The 23585-nt window shown below is 47.7% G+C and overlaps 1 protein-coding gene across 1 annotated transcript; it reads right to left on the bottom strand.

Moving 5' to 3' along the window:
• Positions 1-1940: 1940 nt before the first annotated feature.
• OSBP (oxysterol binding protein) lies at positions 1941-22078 on the bottom strand. Its single transcript, XM_075841885.1, has 14 exons — positions 21685-22078; positions 18210-18418; positions 17874-18124; positions 17591-17783; positions 17325-17433; positions 12760-12811; positions 11562-11693; positions 11020-11265; positions 8917-9037; positions 8723-8826; positions 8136-8231; positions 5137-5306; positions 4824-5044; positions 1941-2872 (listed from the first exon to the last, which is right to left on the bottom strand). Exons 1-14 carry the CDS (start codon positions 21987-21989, stop codon positions 2730-2732), a joined length of 2352 nt encoding a protein of 783 aa, XP_075698000.1. The 5' UTR covers positions 21990-22078; the 3' UTR covers positions 1941-2729.
• Positions 22079-23585: the final 1507 nt, after the last annotated feature.

Below are 23585 nucleotides of genomic sequence, written 5' to 3'. Positions count from 1 at the left end.
CGTGAGAAACGCCTGTATTTTAAAGAGCGCTTTACAAAAACGCTAGCGTTTGACACGTTTACACAGTCTTTTTTTTGGAGCGCAAAAAAACCCCCCCAAAACACACATATGGTATCGCTGCCATTGTATCAACCCGAACAATAAAGTTATTACATGTTATTTAAACCACATGGTGGACGGCTTAAAAATAAAAAAACTGCAAATAACACGGTGAAATTGTCCCCGTCCCCCCATTTCGTCCCACAAAAAACAAGTACACATAGGGCTACATTGATGGAAAAATACAAAAAGTTACGGCTCTTGGAATGCCCTATTTGAACAGGACAATGATCGGGAACGAGCGATCATATGAACGCTCGTTTTCTCGATCATTGGCCCGTGTAAAAGGACCTTAATTCACACATATGCGAGTTTTCCTATACAAAGTGATCCTCAGTGGCAGGCATTTTCTTGACATCCGGTCAGTCATCTGAACACTACATTTAGTCTCTAACAAATCCAAAACGTCACCAGCAGAACATTGAACTGGATAATGAAAGTTTACTAACTTTGGGTTTAGTGTCCCTATAGTAGAAGCAGTAGGTCAGCCCAATTCCGATCACGGTGCGTGATGGTACGAGGCTAATCTCCCCACTCCCTGACACACAGTCAGGCCCCATGCACAATTTTTTTCCGGAACTACGGTTAATCTGCGGACCCATTTATTTCTAAAGGGCCACGGACACATTTCTGTATATATTTACGGATGTGTGTCCGGGCCGTAGAAACGATCACCAAAATATAAGAATATGTCCTATTCCTGTCCACGGCATTGACTCGCCCATAGAAGTCTATAGGCGTGTGCAAAATTGTGGACGGCTAGTCCGTAGCTGCAAAAGCGTTGCTATGTGACGGCAGGGGATTCCCCGAGAAAATGGCGCCTGAACGATCATGTGACCTTTTCAAGGGGTTGGGACATATTGGTGACATCATTTATAGTCTTGTTTTTGTGGATCCCTAAAAACGGACCGCATGCCGGATATGCGGATGACTTGCGGATGACTACTGATCCGTATTTGCGGACAGCAACAAACACTATGGTCGTGTCGATGAGGCCTCAGTCTTGCTACTGTAGTCCCCTCCTGATACTACTTAGACCAAGAGACTCATGTGGCTTACCTTCTGATCTATAAGGCCCCATGCACATGAACGTGCTTTTGCAGCCGCAATTACCCCGAAAATCCACAGGAGAATTGCGGCCCCATTCATTTTTATGGGGCCAGGCACACGACGGTGGTTTCCACGGTCTGTGCATGGCCCAGGAGCCCGGACCGCAGAAAGAACGGGTATGTCTTATTACGGCCGTGTTCTGCGGTCCAGGCTCATAGCAAATAATGGACGCAGCCATGTGCACGGCCAGTGATTTGCGGGCGGCTCGCGGGTGACACTCCGCTGCCGGCCGACCCGACAATCTAGTCGTGTGAATGAGGCCTTAGGCTAGTACCAGTCATCCTACCACATTACTGTCAATTGCCCCGTTCCCCATCTGTAGCAGAGTGGTGGTCGCGCACACACACCATCACTTTACATTATGGTAAATGGGATATTTGAAAACGGAACGACGCAAACCTGCCTCACACATGCACAAATTTTTGTCTTGCTTTTTGCGGCACTTTTGCCTCACTTCCCGGCCAAAGCACCGCACAGCGATAAGTACCTGCCTCCGTATACAGTGCTAGCCACATGCAACTCATATACCCTGCCCGCCACGTACTGTATATACCGGAGTGAAGCAAAAAGCTCCTTATATAGAGCGCGACAAGCCAGCCACAAGCCTACACAGAACTCGCACCTCCCTCGGGCTCTATTATGGGGGGTGGGGGCCGATGTCCAAACAAATCTGATATCACTGCAAGCAGAACTAGCACGCTACTCGCAAAAAATGAAATCCCAGTAGGCACTTGAGAAGTGTAATCTTATCTTTATTTAATTTAGTATTTGCACAGAAACAGAGAAAAAGAGAAAGAAAAAAGGTGAGACAAACAGCGAGAGGTAGTGACAGGAGATGAATGAAAAATATACATATATATATATATATTTATATATGGGGCAGGACAGAGCAAACCCTCAATTGTTTACCCCAAATCATACCAGAGGTCTGAGAAATTGTACCCTCCCTCCTACACCGTCATTCCCCTAAAAGAAAAAAAAAGAAAAAAAAAAAAAAAAAAAGTTCACACAACAATCCCAAAAACCACAGAGATTAATCCAAACATAAGGCAGACAACCACCCCCCACCCACCCTAGTGCTCAAGGCGGGGGCTGTGAGATGGTTCAGAGGCCCGGAGAGAGGGGTTTTCATTACAACAATGCTCTGCAGATTGGGGGGAAAAAAACCCAAAAACCTCACAAACCTAGTAAAGCAATTTATTCTGCGCAATGGCGACGTCACCCGCTCGGTCACGAGATGGCCACGGCCACTGGTGCGTTATCATCAGCGGCATAAGAGCTCCTGTAAATGCTTTTAGACCCAGTGATTAATTGCTGGTGACAAGGGGGAGGGGTAATGTTGATTAGAAAAAAAAAAAAGAAGCACCACCATAGAAACTCACTGGGGATGATCTGCAGAGCATTGCTTTGTTGAAGGGAGCCAGAACTAGGGTCAGTAAGGCATCGCCAAAGGACATGGACAGAGTACGGGGTGGAGTAGGATGGGAGGGGATCGAGATTTTGCCACTTCCCCTTGTTCCTCAGAAGATATCTGGGCAAGCACCCCAATCTTGTTTCTCCTTGGCATCCCAGTAAGTGCCACAGTAAATGTGCGTCATTTCCTTGCACAATGGATCCATTTTGCGTTCAAACCACAAAGGCTTGTATACATCCACGGGGGAATCTGCGGAGAGATGGAGAAAGGTCAGAACCTGGTCCTTAAAGGTCCTTACACAGAACAATTATGGGGCAAACGCTCGTTCATCGGCTGATCGTGATAACGAGCGCTCGTCCCCATATAGAGCCACTTGTGAGAGGAGCAAACGAGCGCCGATCAACGAGTGGTCTTATTGATCGACGCTTGTTTACACGGTCCACGTCCGGCCGCGTAAGAGGACCTTTACACCACCCCTTTCAGGAGACAGATTTGGGCTGCAGTCTTATAGCGCGCTCTGTTTTTAATGGTGTTCCCGTATCGGTTGCAGTTGCGTTTCACAAAGGTCCCGTGGATGCAATCTTGTGGCCCCTCTTGGCCATTAACCCCTTAACGACCAGGCGTTATTTTTTGTTTTTTTTATTTTGGCAAGCAGAGATTCATAACTTTTTGTTATTTTTTTCATCGACCTACACGTATGAGGGCTTGTTTTTTGTGGGACAAGTAGTATTTTTTTTAGTGGCACCATTTTTGGGAGTAGGGAACTGAAAAAACAAAAACAAATTTACGCCATTTACTGTGCGGCATCAATAACACGTTACGAGTCGGTACAATTAGGGAGAGGTTTTACGATTACACAATAAAAACAATTTTGAAACATACATTTTGTGTTTTTTCATCGCCGCTTTCCAAGAGCCGTAACTTTTGTATTTCTCAGTCGACGTTGCCATATGTAGGCTTCTTTTTTGCGGGACTATTTTGGGGTATATGGGACTTATTGAATAACTTTTATAATATTTAATAGAAGGGAGATAATGGGGGAAAAATAAGCAAACGCTCGTTCATCGGCCGATCGTATCGTTTATGCTGCATGAAATATCATGGTCGGCAGGACATCTCCCGGTGTGTAAACAGTGAGACGCGCTGCCGACACAATGGAAATGTATGGGGACGAGCCATCAGAGTAAGGTGCTCTCGTTCCGGTACATTGCTCCTTGTGTAAGTAGCAAACGAGCGCCGATCAACGATCTGACTCGTTGATCGTCGCTCGTTTTCACGGCCCATGTAAGAGGATCAATGGGAACGGGCGGAGCAATGACAACCTCACAATCACATTACAGGAAGTCAATCGTCGTCGTCATTAGATGGAATGGCAAAATTGATCTTGTGCTCATGAGACCCTCAAAGTTAGTGATGGCTGCACTGTGAACGTAGCATGAACCAGCAACGTAATAGAGTTTGAATGGATAGGAGAAGGATGTAACATAAGGCTGGGTTCACACGAGCATGCCTCTCCGTGGAACTACTGTCCCGTACTGAAAACATGATTACAGTATGGGACAGTTGTCCCGCAGCGAGGCAGGGACACCCGGCGTCATAGTTAACTATAATGCTAGTAGCCCGGCTCCCTGCAATGTGTTCGGTCCGGGAAATGCGGCCGACGTACGGACCCTATATCACGGAGCAAACACGCTCGTGTGTGAGAGGCCGAATACGTAACTGCAGCATCAGACTACACAGGTTTTGTTTGTAGTCTGTAACCATGGAAACACAGATGTGCATAGGAGCTATAGACCTAGCGGTAAGAGAGTTGCAAAGTTACTAGTTGTCACAAAGGTAGATCTATTCTTTAAAGGGGTCTTGTCGCCATCAGGAAACCGTACTAGGATAAGTCCACATGTAGCGGAAATACCGCGGATCTTCTGCAACCGATTTCATTGCAGAAATTCTGCATCGTAATACAGCAGCACAGGAGAGGGGATTTGGACATATCTCCTCCACACGGACGTAACATGCTCGTGTGAACCCAGCCTAAGAGAGTGGCACTGATGAAGAAGTGGCACCACCCTATCTATTTGCATTGTGGGACATCCCAGATCCGTAATAAAGAAGCAGATTATTTCTACTTTACATTTGGTCAGTGTGTTGTTGGAATTAATTAACTCCTTATCTGCCATTGCTGAACCGGCGTGACTCTTACCGTCTTCCCCAACTTTCTCTCGCTCCGCTTCTCTCCTTCGTCTTGCAATCCGCTGCTTTTCTTCTAGTCTCTGCTTCTCAACATTGGCTTCATCCCAGTTGCCATTCTCCATCAGCCTCTGGTCAGGCCGCATACGACTGTCGGTAGGGGCGATGCCCTCCTCTAGGGCGTTAAGGGTCAGCGCCAGCTCAGAGAAGTAATACATGTACTCTGCATTCTTCCTACATATTAAATGGAAACAATATAAAAGGGTAACACGAAGTTAACACAACGATGGCTGGAAGACCGCACACAGAGGAAACATTGTACATACGGCAACGGGTTTCTTCTCCACAGAAGGGTCTTGTTTTCTGGGGTCTTATCGCCACCATTCTCAAAGCCGCTACTAGGTGGAGACAAAGGAGAACACTCCATCCGCTCGTCCCACGTCCCCATCAACGTGTAATGTACGCGGCCACTTGCATCCATCACCTCTCCCGTCACCTGCAAGACAGGAGAAGCGTTAAAGGCGTACCTAACCCTTAAGACTAAGCCGTCGCGTGTGTGTACAGGAGGGATAACACTATTTCTGGCCATTATATGACTTGTATTCTGCATTATTTAGTAGTTTTCTCCTCTGCAGGCACTCTCTCTAATTCTCAGTTTCTCTGATCTAGTGGGTGGAGCCTAACTGCTATCATGTCAGCCATACACAGCTAGGGTCGCCACCTTTTTCAACATAAAATACCGTCCAGGGTAAAAGGGGTGTGGTTTTGGGGGCGTGGCTTAGCACCGTGTGATTCACCACTTTTTGGGATATTACTAATTCTTGGTGATGTCGGGGCTGAATATTATCTTTGATCTCGATCCCTGGGGAAGCGATGGCGACTAATAATCGCTGTAACTCAGACTACTGGTGACAACATGGTGGAAGTGGGTATTCTGCGATGCTCCCTACAATTTGCCGACACCTGTAATTCGGCGTCTGCATAGTATAAGCTAACAAAAATCTAATCAATTTCAATAGCCAGAAGAAGAGCTGCGGGGGAAACAGACGAGACGTAAAAAGTGATTTCTTTTTTTATTAATAAATCTAGAAAATAATAAATACACCGTGAAGAGTGGATGCGGTCTCTCATTACAATGGGCCAATCACCACCCAGCTTTCTATAGACCCGGAATAGAACGATTGACCCCCTCTCTCTAACAGTGCATCATGAGCGTCGGTGTTCACTGTAATTCGGTCATTGTATTCACGAACAAGAAGGCTCAGGATAAAAAGAAATAAAAGATCCTTCCAAGATGGGGAATTGTGAGAGGACACAGGAAAAGTGAATATACTGTAAAGTAATTCTATGTGACGGTCACAGTAACGACGCTGCAGCTATGGGGGTCATGTTGGGGAATGCACTGTGACCTCCCTCTACTCCTACAGTCCGTGAAAGTTTGACAAGTTTACTCGTGTGAATAGATGGGGCTGCTCTGCATTCTATTTATAGCCGTTGGCTCAGGGTGTAAAGAAAGTTCAAAGAAAGTCTCATCGCAAGCAGCAGGACGCTGATTAACCCTGCAAACTCCGGGTCAGTCTTCACATTGCATTACATGACCTTTTACACGGGTCAATGATCGGGCATACGAGCGATCATATGAACGCTCGTTCCGGATCATTGCCGTGTGTAATCAGGACAACGATCAGCCGATCAACGAGCAAACACTCATTCATCGGCTGATCGTGTAGTTTATGCAGCAGAAAATATCATCGTTGTCGGCAGCACATCCTGGTGTGTAAACAGGGAGACGCGCTGCCGACATGATGGAAATGTATGGGGACGAGCGATCGGAGTAACAATCACCTGTCCCCATACATGGCTGCTTGTGGAAGGAGCAAACGAGCACCAATCAACGAGCTCTCTCGTTGATCGGCGCTCGTTTTTACATTCCAATGTTGGTCGGTGTAAAAGGACCCTTAGGATATGTGCACGATAACTGCATTTACGTCTGAAATTATGGAGATGTTTTCAGGAAAAAACAGCTCCTGCATTTCAGACGTAATTGCTCGTACTCGCGTTTTGCGGGGCGTCCATTACGGACGTAATTTGGAGCTGTTCTTCATTGAATTCAATGAAAAACGGCTTCAATTACGTCCCAAGAAGTGTCCTGCACTTCTTTGACGAGGCTGTTATTTTATGCACCGTCTTGACCGCGACGCGTAAAATTACAGGTCGTCTGCACAGTACATCGGCAAACCCATTGAAATGAATGGGCACATGTTTGCTGAAGTATTGGAGCAGTGTTTTCAAGCGTAATTTGAGGTGTAAAACGCCTCAATTACGCCTGAAAATAGGTCGTGTAAACCCAGCCTTAGTGTGAGCTGGACAACACACTAAGGGTAGGAAGCATGAGGAGGAGTGTGTGAGAGGAAGCCCGAGACAACAAAGACAGCTGCCCGTCCTCCGCAGCTTACTCAGTCAGCTCTGCCGACTTCTTCTCTTCCCGCATCTTGACTCTCACGGAGTTGAGCGACTCCAGCTCTTATCGCTACCCGGTGCCAATACGTCAAAGGAGGAGTGTTCAGAGCCAATTCTTTAGTATGCACGCTAACACACCTTTTCTAAAAATTACCGGTAGGCCATATGGCCGTTGCAAATTAAACGCCGACTCCAGCCAGTAATACCGGCCGGTGGTTTACCAGCCCTGCGACAACCCTATACACAGCACATAGAATAAGAGAGCAGGCTTTTCATCTTCACATATACAGAAACAGCAGCACTATGGAGGACATTATACAGCAGTAATGAGCAGTGTAGCTGTGACTGCAGCACTGGGGTGAGATATAAATCTTACCAGCAGCTGCGTCTGTCTCTCACTCTCCTTCCTCCTCCCCCCTCAATAGACTTCAATGGGCAGCTGTAACCTAATGCCTCAGTGAGCGAAAAGTCTGTCTTGTATATCCTGTTCAGGTTCTGTTACTGGTTTTGGTTTAAAAAATAAAATAAAATACATACAAAATCTGCACTGTGTGAACAAGGCCTTAGGAGGGTGGAGAAAAGCCTAATAAGTGGAGAAAAAGGCATTTTTCTCGAATAAAATATATTACAAAATTTCTTATATTCGCTTATATTATTGATTTATGCAATGTTTTTCAAAGTTCAGTTCCTATTTAATCTCCGTTCAGATCTGACCTATCTTGAATGTCCGTGATACTATAATCACACAGATAAAAGAGTAAAAACCATATGATGTTGATGAAACCATTGAATGATCGCGGTGTAAATGAACCTAAAGCCAAGGACACTGTATGATCAGGAGGATTTTGGATGGCTACAGACTCACCTTGCGGGCCACATCCCTAGAAAAGTAGCTGTAAGGGGCAAACTTAAGTTTACACTTGTCGCCGGTCTTGATATTGACAATTTCTATTTCCCCAGACTGCGGAAAGGAAAGCGCATTATTAACATAAATGAAGACACAAAGATTGTACACGATATTAACAGGAAGAATCGAGCATGGGATGGAAGACGTATGTCTATACAGATGGCGGAGGGGACGGCCGCTGCCACTATAGGGGTCATTTCAGTTTGGAGCGTCCGTAGCGCGGATATTGCCAGGAGATTCCGTGGCGAGCGAGGCATCTGCCGGAAATATAGCATTACGTGACGCCCATATGCCCCAATAGAGTATATGGACAGGGGTTGCCTTTATGAGACAACCCCATGTAGTGGAAACAGTCAACACTTCTGAAGAGGAAACGATATACCGCAGTGCGACCTTTGTCGTCGCCAGTTTCGTTTTGTTTTTTTTTGTTAAACGAATCCATTCGTAGGACGCGTTCCCCATAAGTGTAGCGTTCTACAGTTGCGATCTCGTTAAATGGGAAGGAGAAGAAAGCCTGGAGACCGCGCGTCCGTCATTTGCCTTACCTGATCAATCCACAATTTTCCTACAATGATGTTGTGCACAGTTGTGGTCACTTTCTTCCATGTGTAATGGTTCCCAGAGTTGTGAAAAATACAGTGTATGGTACCTAGGAGGACAGGAGGAGAGGTAAGGGTTAAGTGATCCAGATGATGGCATCCCGCCACCATGTTTCCCAGTATAATTCACCATCCCTTACCAAGGGGCATGATGGAGAGATATTTCCCCCGGAACTTGCTAGTGATCTTAATCTCCTGCCGCAGGGTCCAACCGTTACGGGACTCGGCATGGTGGGCCGCTGCAGGGGGGTGATGGCTGACCTAGAAGGAAAAAAAAAAAAACAACTTCAGAACCCACAACACATATGGAAAGGGTTGGATATGGCCATCACCATTCATTTCTATGGGACTTCCGGGACCGCTGTCTCTGGCAGCGACATAGAAATGTATGGAGGGCTGGCCGAGCACACGCTCTACTCTCATGGAGCACTTTGGGGGACTATCGGTCCCCTGCTCTCCTCATTGCTAGGAGTCCCAGAAGTCGGACCCCTAGTGATCACACATGTACCCCCCTCCTCTATCCTGTGGATAGGGGATACATGTATTTTGTGGAAAAACCTCTTTAACCCTTTCCCGCCGTGGCCATTTATCGGATTTTGACTTTCGTTTTTTTTCTCCCCCATCTTCCAAACGCCGTAACTTTTTATTTTTCCATCAATATTGCCGTATGAGGGCTCGTTTTTTGAGCGACGAGTTGTGGATTTTTACGGCACCATTTATTGTGCCATATACTGTACTAGGAAACTTGAACTAAAATATTTGTGGCGTGGAACAGGGAAAAAACAGCAATTTCTCAATCTTTTGGGTGTTTTTTATGGCTTTCACCGTACGGTAAAAATGACATGTTAACTTTACTCTGCGGGTCAATAGGATCACAGCGATACCACATTTATATAGTTTTTTTTTTGTCTTACTACTTTTATAAGGAAAAAACGGATTGTTAAAAATAAAATTTGAGTTGTGTCGCCACAAGAGGGTTTTTAAAACAAAAAATAATTTATTTTTTATTAAAAAACAACATTATTTTACTGTATTTAATTTGACTTGAACCAGTGATCATTGGATCGCTTGCACGATATACTGAAATACTAATGTATTGCAATATATCGGGATACGGACCCTAAAAACGTAGCCATATTGCTGCCACGTGAGACCGTTCTTTTTGCTCAGCCTTCTGATACGTGCTGGAAATAAGTCCCAGATTATCGGAATTGATGCTGGATGAATTTCAAACGTGTTCGTTTCTATGTACTCTACGGTAAGCAAATGCCCAAAACCGTGAAGGTTCCCTTTAAAGGAAGTGTTACCACAAATTTTTTTTTAATATGTTAAAGATGTTAGTGCTTTATTAAAAACGTTTGGATTAATTTGTGTGTTTGTGTGTTACTTTTTTTTATTTTTACACTTTTTCTTCCCTATGGGGGCTGCCATTTTTTTTTCCATTTCTGTATGTGTCGATTAACGACACATACAGACATGGAATACGGCAGCCACAGTCCCATAGGGACTGCGAACGGGGCCCGTTCCATCCACTTTCGTGTACGCCGCTGTGTGGGAACGGTGCATGCTCCCACACAGTTCAATTTGAAATGCGCGCCGTCCGGCGCCATTTTCCTGTGGACCGGAAGTCACGGCCGGACAGTAAGATTACTACTTCCGGTCGCGGCTTCCGGACTTGTGCACATGGAGCAGCGGCAGCAGACGGAGCGGACGGACCGGAGGGAGCGGCGGCGACAGGAGCAGGTAAGTGATTTCTATGTATGTTCGGGTTTCAGTGTGTGTTTACTACTGTATGTAAACATTCTACACTGTGTGTTAGCTCAAAAAATGGCGACACACAGTGTAGGAGGTTAGACACAGTGTAGGAGGTTAGACCGTTCAATCCCCTCGTTTATCCCGGCACTAGCCAGGAAAAAGGAGGGGGGGATGCTGAGAGCGCACTAGAGCAAGGGCTTTTTACCAAATTTTGCAGCATAAAGCAATGTGGTTGCTTTACCACATGCAATGCTGCAATTTTGGGAATGGCTCCATCTAGTGACCAGCAATGGGAAATATTATAAATTAGAATCCAATTGAATCCAATTTATAATATTTCCTGACTCGTGAAAAAAAAATAAAAAAAATTAGAACAATGTTTAATCACCTACACACTAATTGCTTAAATAAAAAATAAAAAATCATGTTTTGCTGGCAACACATTCCCTTTAAATGCACCCCTTAAAGAACAAGTGATCACGACGGACCTGCTCACATAGCGAGCGATAGCCACAATCCTCCATCCGATCCAGCTCAAACGTCTCTCCCAGGAGCGGATTGAAAGGTTTGCTGGCGCGGAAGACTGTGGTGGAGTACGAAGATACAGTGAAAGCAGCCACCAGACACAGCTGCTCGAGAGCGCTCTCGCACTGAGCCCCCCGGTCCAGCAGGGTGTAATATTCCATGTCCTCCGTCAGACGCTGAAGCATCGAGAGCGGTTCGTTGAAGTTCACCTATAGAAGTGGTGGAAATAAAGATGAAGTGGTAAACAACGAGCGGAAATGTTCACACAGCGCTTACTCTGGAGATTTGCAGCCTGGAAAGCGTTGTCTTTATATCTGCACTGAACAGTAATTTTACGTGGCAAAAGTTACTTTTCCTACTGCAATATAGGAGATCAGCTTAGCTGTTTGAGAAGTGTCTGACAACAAGCTTGTTGACTGTTTCCAATAGCAACCATAACAAATAACTGCCAGGGGGGGGGGGGGGGGGCAGAACAACACAAAAACACCATTTGCTAAATACTTACAGGCATTGGGATCTTGCTCAGCTCTTTCCCAATACAATTCTTCATGACACTCCATAAGTTAAGGCTGTAGTTGGGTTTATAGGGGATTCTCGTACGTCTCTCCTTCCTCGTGTCCTCCGATGGTGGGCGGTGCTATGGTTAAAACATACGAGGACTTAAGAAGTTGTATTAGAGTCAGGTGAGGGAACAAGTGATTCAGGACTGTAGTGTTATGGGGAAGAGGCACCAACTACAGTCAAGTTCTACAATAACGCTAGTCCCACACAGTCCCTCTTTCCCTCTGACAACTCTGATTGATCACAAGACCTGATCACAGCAAGATTCACAGAGGCAGAACTTTCACAAACCCAAGGATATTACATGAAACAGATTTTCAGGGGTTTTCCGGGAACGGGGCAGTTTTTCATACTGATGACCTATCCACATGATAGGTCATCAGTATGATGGGTGGGGGTACAGCACCCGGACCCCGCACCGATCAGCTGTTCCAGTGCCTGGAGACAGCTGGATGTTATGTGGTGGTCAGTGTTGGAAGCAGGTGGCAGCAGTCGCAGTATAGCGGCCGCTATACAGTGTACGGGGCCATCTGTTTCCGGCACGGCCATTGCATAACATCCGGTGAGTGGGGGCAGCCGAAACAGCAGATTGGTGCGGGTTCCAGGAGCAGGACCCCCAACGATCATATACTGACGATCTATCCTGTGCCCGGACAACCCGATTAACGGTAGCTGAACATTCAGTGTGAGACGGAGGGGAGTTCGGGACAATGAGACACACATGGCAGATTCACTGGGAAAAAGATAATTCTGAACTGAAAATCCATTTCATACATGGGTTTCTGCAAGCCCCATCAGATGAATAAGAGTCTCAAAAAATTGCAACAACTCTGCCGAATGTGAACATGCCCTTAAGAGAATACTTAAATTTCACTCAAATAGCCCTTTAAATGGAGAACCCACCCAAATAGGATCATCTGACATGTGCTTGACACGTTGAATGATCAGATTGGCGGGATCTGCGGGTTCCAACGTTTACTAATTTCCCAACACTCATAAATAAAAGCTCATTCGAAACCATAGCACTCGGCCATATATTGGTAAATCAGAAGTTGCAGCCATAGACAACGTTATTTTTACGCCTCCGTAACAATCGTTTTAGTCAGTCCCAGTACTGTAAGATTATTAAAAGCTGCACTCACCTGCTCCTCCATAATATCGCAGCTTGCGGCACTGATGTTGCTACCGGATCGCCTGCAAAGAAACGATGGTCTTATTATAGGCTCGTCCGTATTCATTAAAATACGAAGTTTAACTCCCTACAAAGGAACGGTCACCTGAATGGAACTCGCACAAATTTCCACACACAAAATCTGCCACGTGTAAATCCTTCCTTATAAAGCCATAATACACCTGTGTGCATGAGTCCTTAAAGGAGCACTCTTAAAATCTGACAGTGAAAGGTAGTAAAGGTGTGTGGTTTTTCCGGGCACTTTATTCTACTATTATCCGCTCCGATCCCAACCGCCGTTGGATTACGTAATGCCCACCCTAACTCCATGAATCCAGTCTCCCAATGTAAGTCTATGAGATGGGAGTCTCAGACTAACAATGAGAGACTGACGTGACCTGTGCCTGATACTGTTGGATTTCGGTTGTCAGAGTTGGGATCACGTGGCCCAACGGCGGCCTGGAACGGCTAAGAGTCAAATAAGTTGCCTGATAAGTCAATAAAACAGGGTTTTTTGAGTACTCAACGTAAAATCCTTTTCTCCTCTACTTCATTGGGGGACACAGACCAAGGTATGTCGAAATAAAAAAAAAAAAAAAAAAGAGTAACCCTCAAACTGACAACCACGAACAAAAAAACCTTCAAAACACAATAGGTGGGAGCAGTGTCCCCCCAATGAACTGGACGAGAAAAGGATTTTACGAAAGAGGAACCTTACCCCGAACCCAGTAAGCCTCACAAACACTCATCCGAATCCTGAGAGCGATCGTGGCCTTAGAGGCCGCCAACCCTTCCTGGGATCCTCCAGGAGGGGGGGGATAAGCAAGGAATCCAAGTTCCGGAAGAAAACAGTGACAGAAAGGCAAGTCAGCAAGGCACAGAAAACATCTTAGTTGTGTAGAGAATGCTACCACGATGATTGGGGGATGGACAAAAGGATGGTAAAACGATATCTTCATTCATGTGAAAAGCAAAACAACTTTTGGCAAAAACTAAGGCACCGTGCGGTGCACCGCCTTGTCCTGATGAAGAGTCAGAAATGGAGAACGGCAAGACATAGCCACCGCAACTACAAAAACCACTATCTAGGGAATAAAACAAAGGGCGCTGACTGCAAGACCTCCAAAATCAAATTGAGATCCCAAGAAGACATTTAAGGACAATAGAGGGGAAACCCCCCCCCTAGAAAAGTCTTGACGTCAGATTAAGAACGCCAATGGGCAACCAAACAACATGGAAAGTGCTGACATCTTTCCCTTAAGGCAACTAAGGGCCAAACCTTCATCCAGCCCAAACTGGGGCAAGGAAAGAACTCAGGATAAAGAAAATCACAACAGAGGAAAATTGTAATCCCCATACCAACAAAAGTAGGTCTTCCACAAGGAGGAAGGCTTTCTAGCCTTAAACATAGCGAGAATAACACTCTACGTCAGACCACAAGAACTTAAATACTGGTGGAAGAGTTGTCCCTGAAAGGAGGAGGTCAGGACGTAGAGGCAATAGCCACGAAACATCAGACAGCAGGGACACGACGTCCACGTACCAACAAAAATGCGGCCAATCCCTTCAGCCGAGGCAAGAAAAGCAGAGGGGGAAACACATACAGGAGCCTGAAGTTGGTCCACGGAGCAACGAATGCGCCAACGCACAGGCCTCTGGAACCCGGGCTCAGGAGATAAAAGCAGGGAAACTGACAATTGAACCTGGATGCCATCAGGTCCACGTCCGGTAGCGCTCATCTCAGGCATTTCTGGTCAAACAACTCCTATTGAAGGGACCACTACTCGGGATCCACCTTTTCACGATTGAGGAAGTCTGCGACCCAGATGTAAATACCGGGAATGTGTACTGCCATTAGAGCAGGAGCGTGATCTTCCGCACACAGGCAAAAATCTTGGCGGCCTCGGCCATCACTGCGAGTTCTGCCTTAGTGATTGAAATAAGCCGCAGCTGTGACGTTGTCCGTTTGAACTTGCACCAGATGTCGGGACAGCAGTGATGTCGTGCAGATGGCAAAGAAAGATGGCTCTCAACTCCAACAGGTTGATGGAGAGAGAGGATTCTTGTGTAGCCCATAGCCCCTGCGCCGTAAGGTACCGAAAAGTTCCTCCCCACCCCTTGAGACTGCCATCCGTGGAGAGTATCTGCCAGTTCAGCAGAATGAAGGAGCAACCCCGTATAATGGCCGGGGAGGAGATCCAACACTAAAGCGATCGATCAACTGCGAGGGGAAGGATGAACTGTTGACCCAAGGAATCCAGAGAACAGTTCCAACGAGAGAGGATCGCCCACTGAAGGGAGCTCATGTTAAACTGGCCACTGTGGATCCAAGAAAACTCATGAAGAGGCGGAGAGAGAATGGAGCAGCTGTCTACAATGAGCAAAACCCACCCAGAAGGACCAATAGTCGTTCAGGAGGAAAGACGACTCTCACAGACCGAGTGTTGAAAGCAACGCCCAACAACACGATCTGCAGGCAAGGTAACAGGCAAGAGTTGGAGCGGTTGACAATCCAACCAACCGAACTGACACAAGGTGTCCAGAGTGATCCGGAGCACCGTTTCATTGTCCTCCCTGGAGGAAGACTTGATCAAAAGGTCATCCAGGTATGTGGTGACAGACACCCCCCTTGTCCAAAAGAGCACCATTACGACCAAGAAGATTTTTGTAAAGACTCGGGGCCATAGCCTGGCCAAAAGGAAGTGTCATAAATTGGTAATGATGGGAAAGCACTGCAGAGCGCAGGAAGAACTTGTAGGTCTGGCAAATAGGGATATGCAAATACGCATCCGTGATGTCCACTGAGGAAAGTAACTCCCCCTGTTCCATGGAAGCGATGACAGATCGAAGGGATTCCATTCGGAAGTGGCAGACCCTGACATGTGCATTGAGACGCTTGAGGTCCAGGATGGGCCGAACCGGTCTGTCCTTTTTCGGTACAACAAAAAGGTTGGAGTAGAACCCCCAATACCTTTGGGTCGGGAGAACCGGAATAATGACCTCTTGAAGAAACAGAGTGTGGATTGCTTGAAAGAAGCAGCCATCCTTGAGGGGGACCGAGGAACAGTGGACTGAAAGAAACGTTCTGGAGAAGGGCCGGTAAATAAAAAAAATTATCTGGGAGGATACTACTTGTTGAACCCAGGCATCTGAAATGTGAGAGAGCCAGACGTCCTCGAAGTGCGCCCCCCACTTGAACTGAATCGAGTGGTGGCACACCGTCAGGCAGCAGCGGACTTACCGGCACCAGTCTTGGCAGACTGAGGTTGAGGTCACCAGGAGTGGCGAGCCTTACAGGAAGGTCTGGTCTTAGTGAGACGGCGGTCCAGAAGACTGTGTTGGAGAACCCACAAAAGGACCTAAAACGAGGACCTGCCATCTTGACAGGGGCAGCCTGCGCTGACTCAGTTTTGGGGGAGGTGACCTGTAAATTGTCATGGATAGCACTAATAAGCACCTCAACAAAAGTGGGGAGAGGAGAAGACCCTGGTCTACCAAATCCAAGTCGGAATTAGAAAGTGTCCTCTCCGACAAGACCCCTCTAGGGGGGAGAGGAGTTACTGGACCGTACATCCAGTGGGGGAGGGGGGTGACACAGAAGAGACCTGTGAAAGTGAAGTAAGTCGAACGCACCTGGCCCGCATTGTGAGGAAGACGTGGACGTAGAGCCTGGGGGAGGTTGACCAGAAAAATTAACCATCATGGACTGAGTGATGTTCGCTAGGTTACCAACGGTTCTGGAAAGGGAATTGGACCATTCCAGATCAAAACCCACTGTACCAGGCGTGAGCAGCACATGGGGTGGCAGGGGTGTAATGGTTGCCTAGAATGGACGTTCCCCCTTAGTGTCAGACATGGTAGTAGAAAGATTACTACACCAAACACTTGCAAAAAAACTGTAGGGTTAGAGAGACCAATAAAACATTCAGGTACTGTTCAACAATAAACTGCCCTCTTAGGAAGTAATGGCTGCCTTCACCTAGATATGCCAGGAAGAAAACCCAAAACACTCCTGCAGTGAGTAAGGGTCAGGGACTGAGGCTAGGGCACCTGCAGGCGGATGGAAAAAAGCCAAGGGTCGGTCCAACACGGTGTCTCCATGTCTACTTCAAAGTATCTGCTATCTCACAGATGTGAGACCATCATCGGCACCTCCTCAGTAGTTCACCCTTTAGTAAGGGGAGGCACTGGTGGGAGAGGTGGTGAGGGGTGCTCTCCTGAGGCTGGTGGGTAACAGAGGAGTTGACGCTTTTCTCCAACTTGTCTTCATAGGCAGGGGGACAACGGTACCTTTGCAGCCCGACACCGTGCGCCCGCCTTGGAGGGGACAACAGGGGGACTATGTCAACAACGTTTCACCGGTCTCAAAGGGGAAAAAAACAAAAAACTTATGTAATCACGAAAACGCCTTGCATGGCCACTTTTTAAATATAGAGATCCACGTTAATAATTATAACAAACATGAACAAGTAGTTTTGCTGGATTTACATTTACAACTGGTCGACGTTTTAAACCCTCCTCCTCCTCCGCACTTACTTGTGCCCCAAGCCATCTTGGGAAGGACTGCTAATAATCTCAGGAGCATCAAAGAATTCATTCTCGTCATCTTCATCGCTTAGATCTCCTTTCCCTGCCCCGCAAGGGTCTAAAGACAAAAAAAAAAAAAAAAATGAGGGCCATGTGACTAAATGCAAAGCAAACCCACACTGGGCTCTCGTGACATTCATAGATGTTGCCTTTGGTGGAATTTAAATCCAGGACACCAGTGCTACAAAGAAACGGAGAAGCCCAGAGCATCTCACCCTTAGGGACTCCAGCACGAGTCTCTGCGGGCAGCACAGTGGCCCCACGGAAAACCCGCTCCAAGTGGTTGTGCTGCTTTGCCAACTGTTCCAAGGTCTCCTCCAGACGTAACCGCTGATCTCGCTCATATTGCAAAGCTCTCTGCCAGCGCTTACTGTGAGTCTCCGCAAGAGACATGAAATCTCGACATGCCTAAAAGGGAAAAAAAAACAAAAAAGGAAAGGGTTAACGTAAATTTGCCAAGCAAGAACACGATAGTTTTACACCTTGTTCCATCCTCACGTTTATCATAGCATTTGAGGTGATCCTGAAGAGCGTGGCCCTCTCGTTGACCTGCTTGATCTTTTCGGAGCTGTCTTGAGGGAGGCGCAGACTCTCTAACTCGCTCAGAGAGCGTTGCAGGGCGGTCCCGTGTTTCGCAATGAGATCATTGCACGTGCCCAGATCTTCAACCTTTCCCGAGAGCGCGCGCAGGGTGTTGTGGACCTCGGCTTTATCCGTCTGAGAGGTGGGGTCCTCGTCTCCAGAGTCATCTGCGAGTGAAAACCATTATAATCAACATCCTATTCGCTAGTTATAGGCCAGCTATGTGGACTAGCGTAGCTCAAAGTCTCTTACCCGATTCCGCCTGCATCTTGACAGCCCGCGCCTTGGCGAGCTCTAGAGCTGTAATCCAGCGCTGCCGCTCCACTTCTGAGCTGGCTTTCAGGTGATATGTCTGGGCTCCCCCGTTGGAAATCACAAAGTTACAGGAATCTTCCACCGAGATGTTGGCCGTCGCCAGGTTGATAGTGCCACGACAGGTGTGCCGCATCTCTGCCTTCGATCTGAAGGTGGCACAAAAAAATGTATTGTGAATTGCAGACAAAAAAAAAAAAAGTTTGTGGATACGGTAACTGTGGCCAGTGGTAGGCTTAGGCGTTGTTCCCCGCACGTTAGGGACTAGGAAGTCTGAAAAATGAAAAGTAAGCGCTTGTTCACACGTGATATAGTAGCAGCAAAGTGGATGTGATTTGAACAAACCTCATCCACATGCAGCATAAATAAAAAACTGCAGAAAAAAACTTTCAGAAATTGACCTGCGTTTTTCTAGTCCGCAGCATGTGGATTTATGTTACGGATTCGCTGCTCTTCTGTTGCGGGTTCTCCCCATTGAATTCAAATAACAGATGTTGCGTTTTTTGCGTCTAAAAAAAAAATACTCTTCCGCCACAAAAATCACAACTCGAATTTTTTTTTATTATACTTAGCCAGATCTCTGCTCCTTTGTCCACCGCAGCCTCCTGGAAGGACGTTTCATCCCATGTGACTGCAGCAGCCAATCACAGGCTGCAGCGGTCACATGGGATGAAACATCATCCCAGGTGGCCGTGCTGCGGGACGTCAGGGGGACGCGACGCCAGGACTACGGGTAAGTATAGAATTATTTTTGGTTTTTACGTGCAGTTTTCCGCAGCAGATATTCTTTCCGAAAAACTGCACCACAATTTGGTGCGGTTTTTCGGCCAGAACTCCCTGCAGGGCGAATACGCTGTGTACTTAACCCGAAGCATATCCGCCCTGTGTGAACTTACCCTTAAGTTAAAAGAGTTGTCCAGCCATGGGACCTTCTCCTACTGATGACCTATCCAGAGGATAGGTCATCAGTATATGATCGGTTGGGGGGGTCCGACACCCGCACCCCCAACCGATCTGCTGCGGTGTCTAGAATCAAATAACTTATTTTTGGTTTCGGAAAAGCATGTATCAGGTCACTACTGAGTAAGTGAAAGGGTTAAACCAGAGTTCATAACCCGTAGGTGTCACCAGAGCACCTTTACTCAGTGACACGCAGCGATCTCTCCGATGTGATAAAACTAGGTCAGACTGAAAAACAAGCAGCATCACTACACTGGGAAAACCTGCCGCCCAACACCTTATCTCTTCACCCACACAACCCAACATCCGCTAGATTAAGAAGAAAACAGCCCGGATTATCAGATAACATCGGGATAAAAGGTTATATTCACTTTGGCAAACTTTTTGTTTATTGCTTTCAAGGCACCGAAAAAAAAGAACAAACAAAAAAAGGCAACTTTACAAATCTACTGTTTTGTGTCTACAGCTCCTCTGCAGGTCTATGTGTCTCCATGGTTACAGACTACCAATAAGCTCTGTGTAGTCTGACCATGCGGTCACACTCTTTTTCAGGAGTCCGCAACTTCTTGCTAACCTAGTAATTTACGGGTATGTTCACACGGAGTCAAAAACAGCTGAAATTTACAGAGCGGTTTTCAGAGAAAACAGCTTTTCATTTTCAGCCATTTTTGAAGCTGGAAAAACAGCTCAAGAAGCGACATGCTCCTTTTTACAGGGCGCTTTTTACGCACGTTTTTTTAAAACAGTGGCGTAAAAAAAAAACCTCTTCTGAACAAAACGCTGTTTTTCCCACTGAATTCAATGGGCAGATGTTTGTAGGCGTTTACCGACCGTTTCTTCGTCCCAAAATACCCCTGAAAACATAGCGTGTGAACATACCCCGAGTGGTAAGGATGGAAGAGAGTGAGGCCTCTCACACACGAGCGTGTTTGGTCCCTGATATACAGTCCGTACGTCGGCCGCATTTCCCGGACCGAACACCAATCAGGGAGCCGGACTCCTAGCATTATAGTTATCTATGACGTTGGGTGTCACTGCCTCGCTGCGGGACAACTAACAAGATTACAGTACGGGACAGTTGTCCCGCAGCGAGGCAGTGACACCTGGCGTCATAGATAACTATAATGCTAGGAGTCCGGCTCCCTGCAGTGGGTCCAGCGTACGGACGGTATATCTGGGACCAAACACGCTCGTGTGTGAGAGGCCTAATACTTAACTGCAGTATCAGACTACACAGGTTTTGTTTGTAGTCTGTAACCATGGAAACACAGATGTGCATAGGAGCTATAGAGATTTATAAGAGATTTGCAAAGTTCATAGTTGTCACAAAGGTAGATCTATTCTTTAAAGGGGTCTTGTCGCCATCAGGAAACCGTACTAGGATAAGTCCACACGTAGCGGAAATACCGCGGATCTTCAGCAACGGATTTCATTGCAGAAATTCCGCATCGTAACACAGCAGGAGGTTTGAACAAATCTCCTCCACACGCTGCGTAAAAAATCTGCCCAAAAAACGTTCATAAATTGACCGGCGGTGCGTTTTTTTTTTATTCCGCACCATCCCAATTTATGTTACGGAATCAGAGGATCCACCTGTAATCGATCACTTCTAAGTTATGAATTGAGAGGTTTTCGATAACAGGTGGATCCTGCGTGTCAGAGACTCAGGTCCCGCTGCCACCGAGCCCGTCAGTCCCGCTGCCACCGTGCCCGTCAGTCCCGCTGACTGATACAGGTTTCAGCTGCTCTGTATACAGGATACAAAGCAGCTGTATCTCTAAAAGTAAAAACTATTTTTAATAAAAAGTATTTAAAAAGTTGCACCAATCACACGGATACACATTTATATTAAAAAAATTATTCTAATAATAATTTTCAAAGGTGTACAGAGGGGACCACAACGTCCGGTCTTGGGGTCGAGACTAATGAGCCAAACATTCTGTGTCTACTGGCGAGGGGGGCAGCGCAGAGACAGGCGAGGGGGGCAGCGCAGGGACAGGCGAGGGGGGCAGCGCAGAGACAGGCGAGGGGGGCAGCGCAGAGACAGGCGAGGGGGGCAGCGCAGAGACAGGCGAGGGGGGCAGCGCAGAGACAGGCGAGGGGGGCAGCGCAGAGACAGGCGAGGGGGGCAGCGCAGAGACAGGCGAGGGGGGCAGCGCAGAGACAGGCGAGGGGGGCAGCGCAGAGACAGGCGAGGGGGGCAGCGCAGAGACAGGCGAGGGGCGCAGCGCAGAGACAGGCGAGGGGCGCAGCGCAGAGACAGGCGAGGGGCGCAGCGCAGAGACAGGCGAGGGGCGCAGCGCAGAGACAGGCGAGGGGTGCAGCGCAGAGACAGGCGAGGGGTGCAGCGCAGAGACAGACGAGGGGCATACTGTAGATACAGATGAGGACACTGTACACATGGTGCGATATATAATAATAATAAGTGATATACGTCGTCTGTAGCGGACATTACCGGTAATAGGAGAGAAGGCCATTGCTGAGGACGAACCACCTCCGCTGATATCCCTTGATATAGTTGGTCCACTTGAAGAGCCAGCCTTCCCGAGCTGATCCGGACGCAGAGCCAGAGGAGCTGCTGGAGCTTTCCCTGGGCGGTACCGGGCCGGAACCAGGCGGCGGCGGAGCAGGCGGAAGCGGAGGGATAGTCCCAGGACCCGGTCCGGCAGGGGGTGGAGGAGGGGGCGACAGGGACGGGGATACCGAACCGGAACCGGAAGGGGGACCGGAAGCGGCGGAACCCGCGCGCACCTCCGCCATCAGGAGACACCGAGGCGGACGAGCCGGAACCGGAACACCGGAACCAGAAGACACGTCATGGGCGGATGAGGGTGCGTGGTGGAGGCGGAGTCCGGGGAGGAAGTTCGGTTCGTGGGAGGGACGAAAATGACGCCGGCGGGTTATATGGAGCAGGGGGAGGTAATATATATAATAACACCGGCTGTCCTCACCACATGATAATCCCTTATAGATAAATATATGAAATAAATATCTCATAACTGTATATTACACCGGATAGAGGAGTGGGGGTCCGTCCGCTGGGAGGGCTCCACTATCCGTCAGTCCAATACACATTGAATGGGGCGGGCGCGTGCATATCGACCGCCGCGCCATTCAAATGGGGCAAATGGACCGCCCTGTTGTGGCGATCGGTAAAGGTCCAGGCAGTTGTTCCCCCCACCAATCTATAGGTTATCGCCTATCCAGCCTGGCTGCACCTCTTCACAATCAGAATTGGCGCCACAGCCCGCTTTCCTTTTTTAAATTTTCCTCTATTTTCTCCCCTCCTTAAACCCTTGGTGACATGTCTCGCCACGACAGCCGTCAATTGGAAGTATGGAGCGGGCTTAGGCTACGTTCACACCCGCGTCATGGGTTTCTGTTTTTCTGCTCCGGATGAGGATCAGAAAAACAAGCAACGGTTACGTTGCACCACGGACACCGCCGGCCGCCGACAGGACTCATTGACTTTAATGGGTTACGTTGGCTTTCTGTCCGGCTTGTGCTCGTGCGTGACCGGCGCTCCGTTAATTTCGATGGAGCTGCCGGACACAGACCCCGGAGGTCCCAGGCTTCTCGTGGAGCACTTCGAAGGACTTTCGGTTCTCTGTTCTCCTTATCGCTGGGGGTCCCAGTGGTCGGACCCCCCCAGCGATCACACATGTATCCCCCATCCTGTGTATAGGGGATACATGTGTTTTGTGGGACAACCCCTTTAAGTGCAATTACTACCGATTGAGTGGCAGGTCGTACGGAGTGTGAATCCTACCTGACCACCCCGATATCTGAGTGCCGTGTTTCCAATTACATACATATATCCCGTAGATCTGCCAGAAATGTCCGGTGTGGGAATAACCCTTTAAACATCTTTTTTTCACCTTTTTTGTTTTTTAGTCCCCCTCGGGGACTTTGCCATTCGCTTGCTTATGCAATACACTGCAATACTTCAGACTTTTTCTGTGCTCCCCCCACTAATCAGAATGCAGATCTGAATGCCCTCACTAGGCCTCCCGCTACCCCGACAAGCGCTCGGCCCTCATGATTTCGGCACACGGTTGGAGGGGCGATTGAGGAGAGCCCCCTTCCTCTGCCTAATCGTTCAGATCCCACGGGGATCTAAGGGGTTAAATGCCTGGGATCGGCATTATCTCCGATCCCAGTGGTTGCGGGCGGGCGTCAGCTGTATAAGACAGCCGTCACCCGATGCGTATAGCCCGGGCTCATCTCCTGAGCCCACACCATAATTTTAGAGCGCCGTTCGGTCATACATATATGTTAAGGCGTTAAATAAATCACAGAATAGTAACAAGCATCAGGGACTGTGGACATGTAACGATTTCTTTAACTTTCTTGTTG

This window comes from Rhinoderma darwinii, chromosome 11 (assembly GCF_050947455.1).
Source record: "Rhinoderma darwinii isolate aRhiDar2 chromosome 11, aRhiDar2.hap1, whole genome shotgun sequence".
NCBI lineage: Eukaryota > Metazoa > Chordata > Amphibia > Anura > Rhinodermatidae > Rhinoderma > Rhinoderma darwinii.
This window is presented reverse-complemented; position numbering and strand designations above follow the sequence as displayed.

Bases quoted from the DNA above. Each gene is read 5' to 3' on its own strand.
- OSBP (XM_075841885.1), bottom strand. From the start codon at position 21,989: ATGGCGGAGGTGCGCGCGGGTTCCGCCGCTTCCGGTCCCCCTTCCGGT. The intron at 8,827-8,916 runs GTAAGGGATGGT...CTGTCCTCCTAG, and splicing joins TCTCTCCATCATGCCCCTTG to GTACCATACACTGTATTTTT. The intron at 2,873-4,823 runs GTAAGAGTCACG...ATCTCTCCGCAG, and splicing joins AGAGAAAGTTGGGGAAGACG to ATTCCCCCGTGGATGTATAC.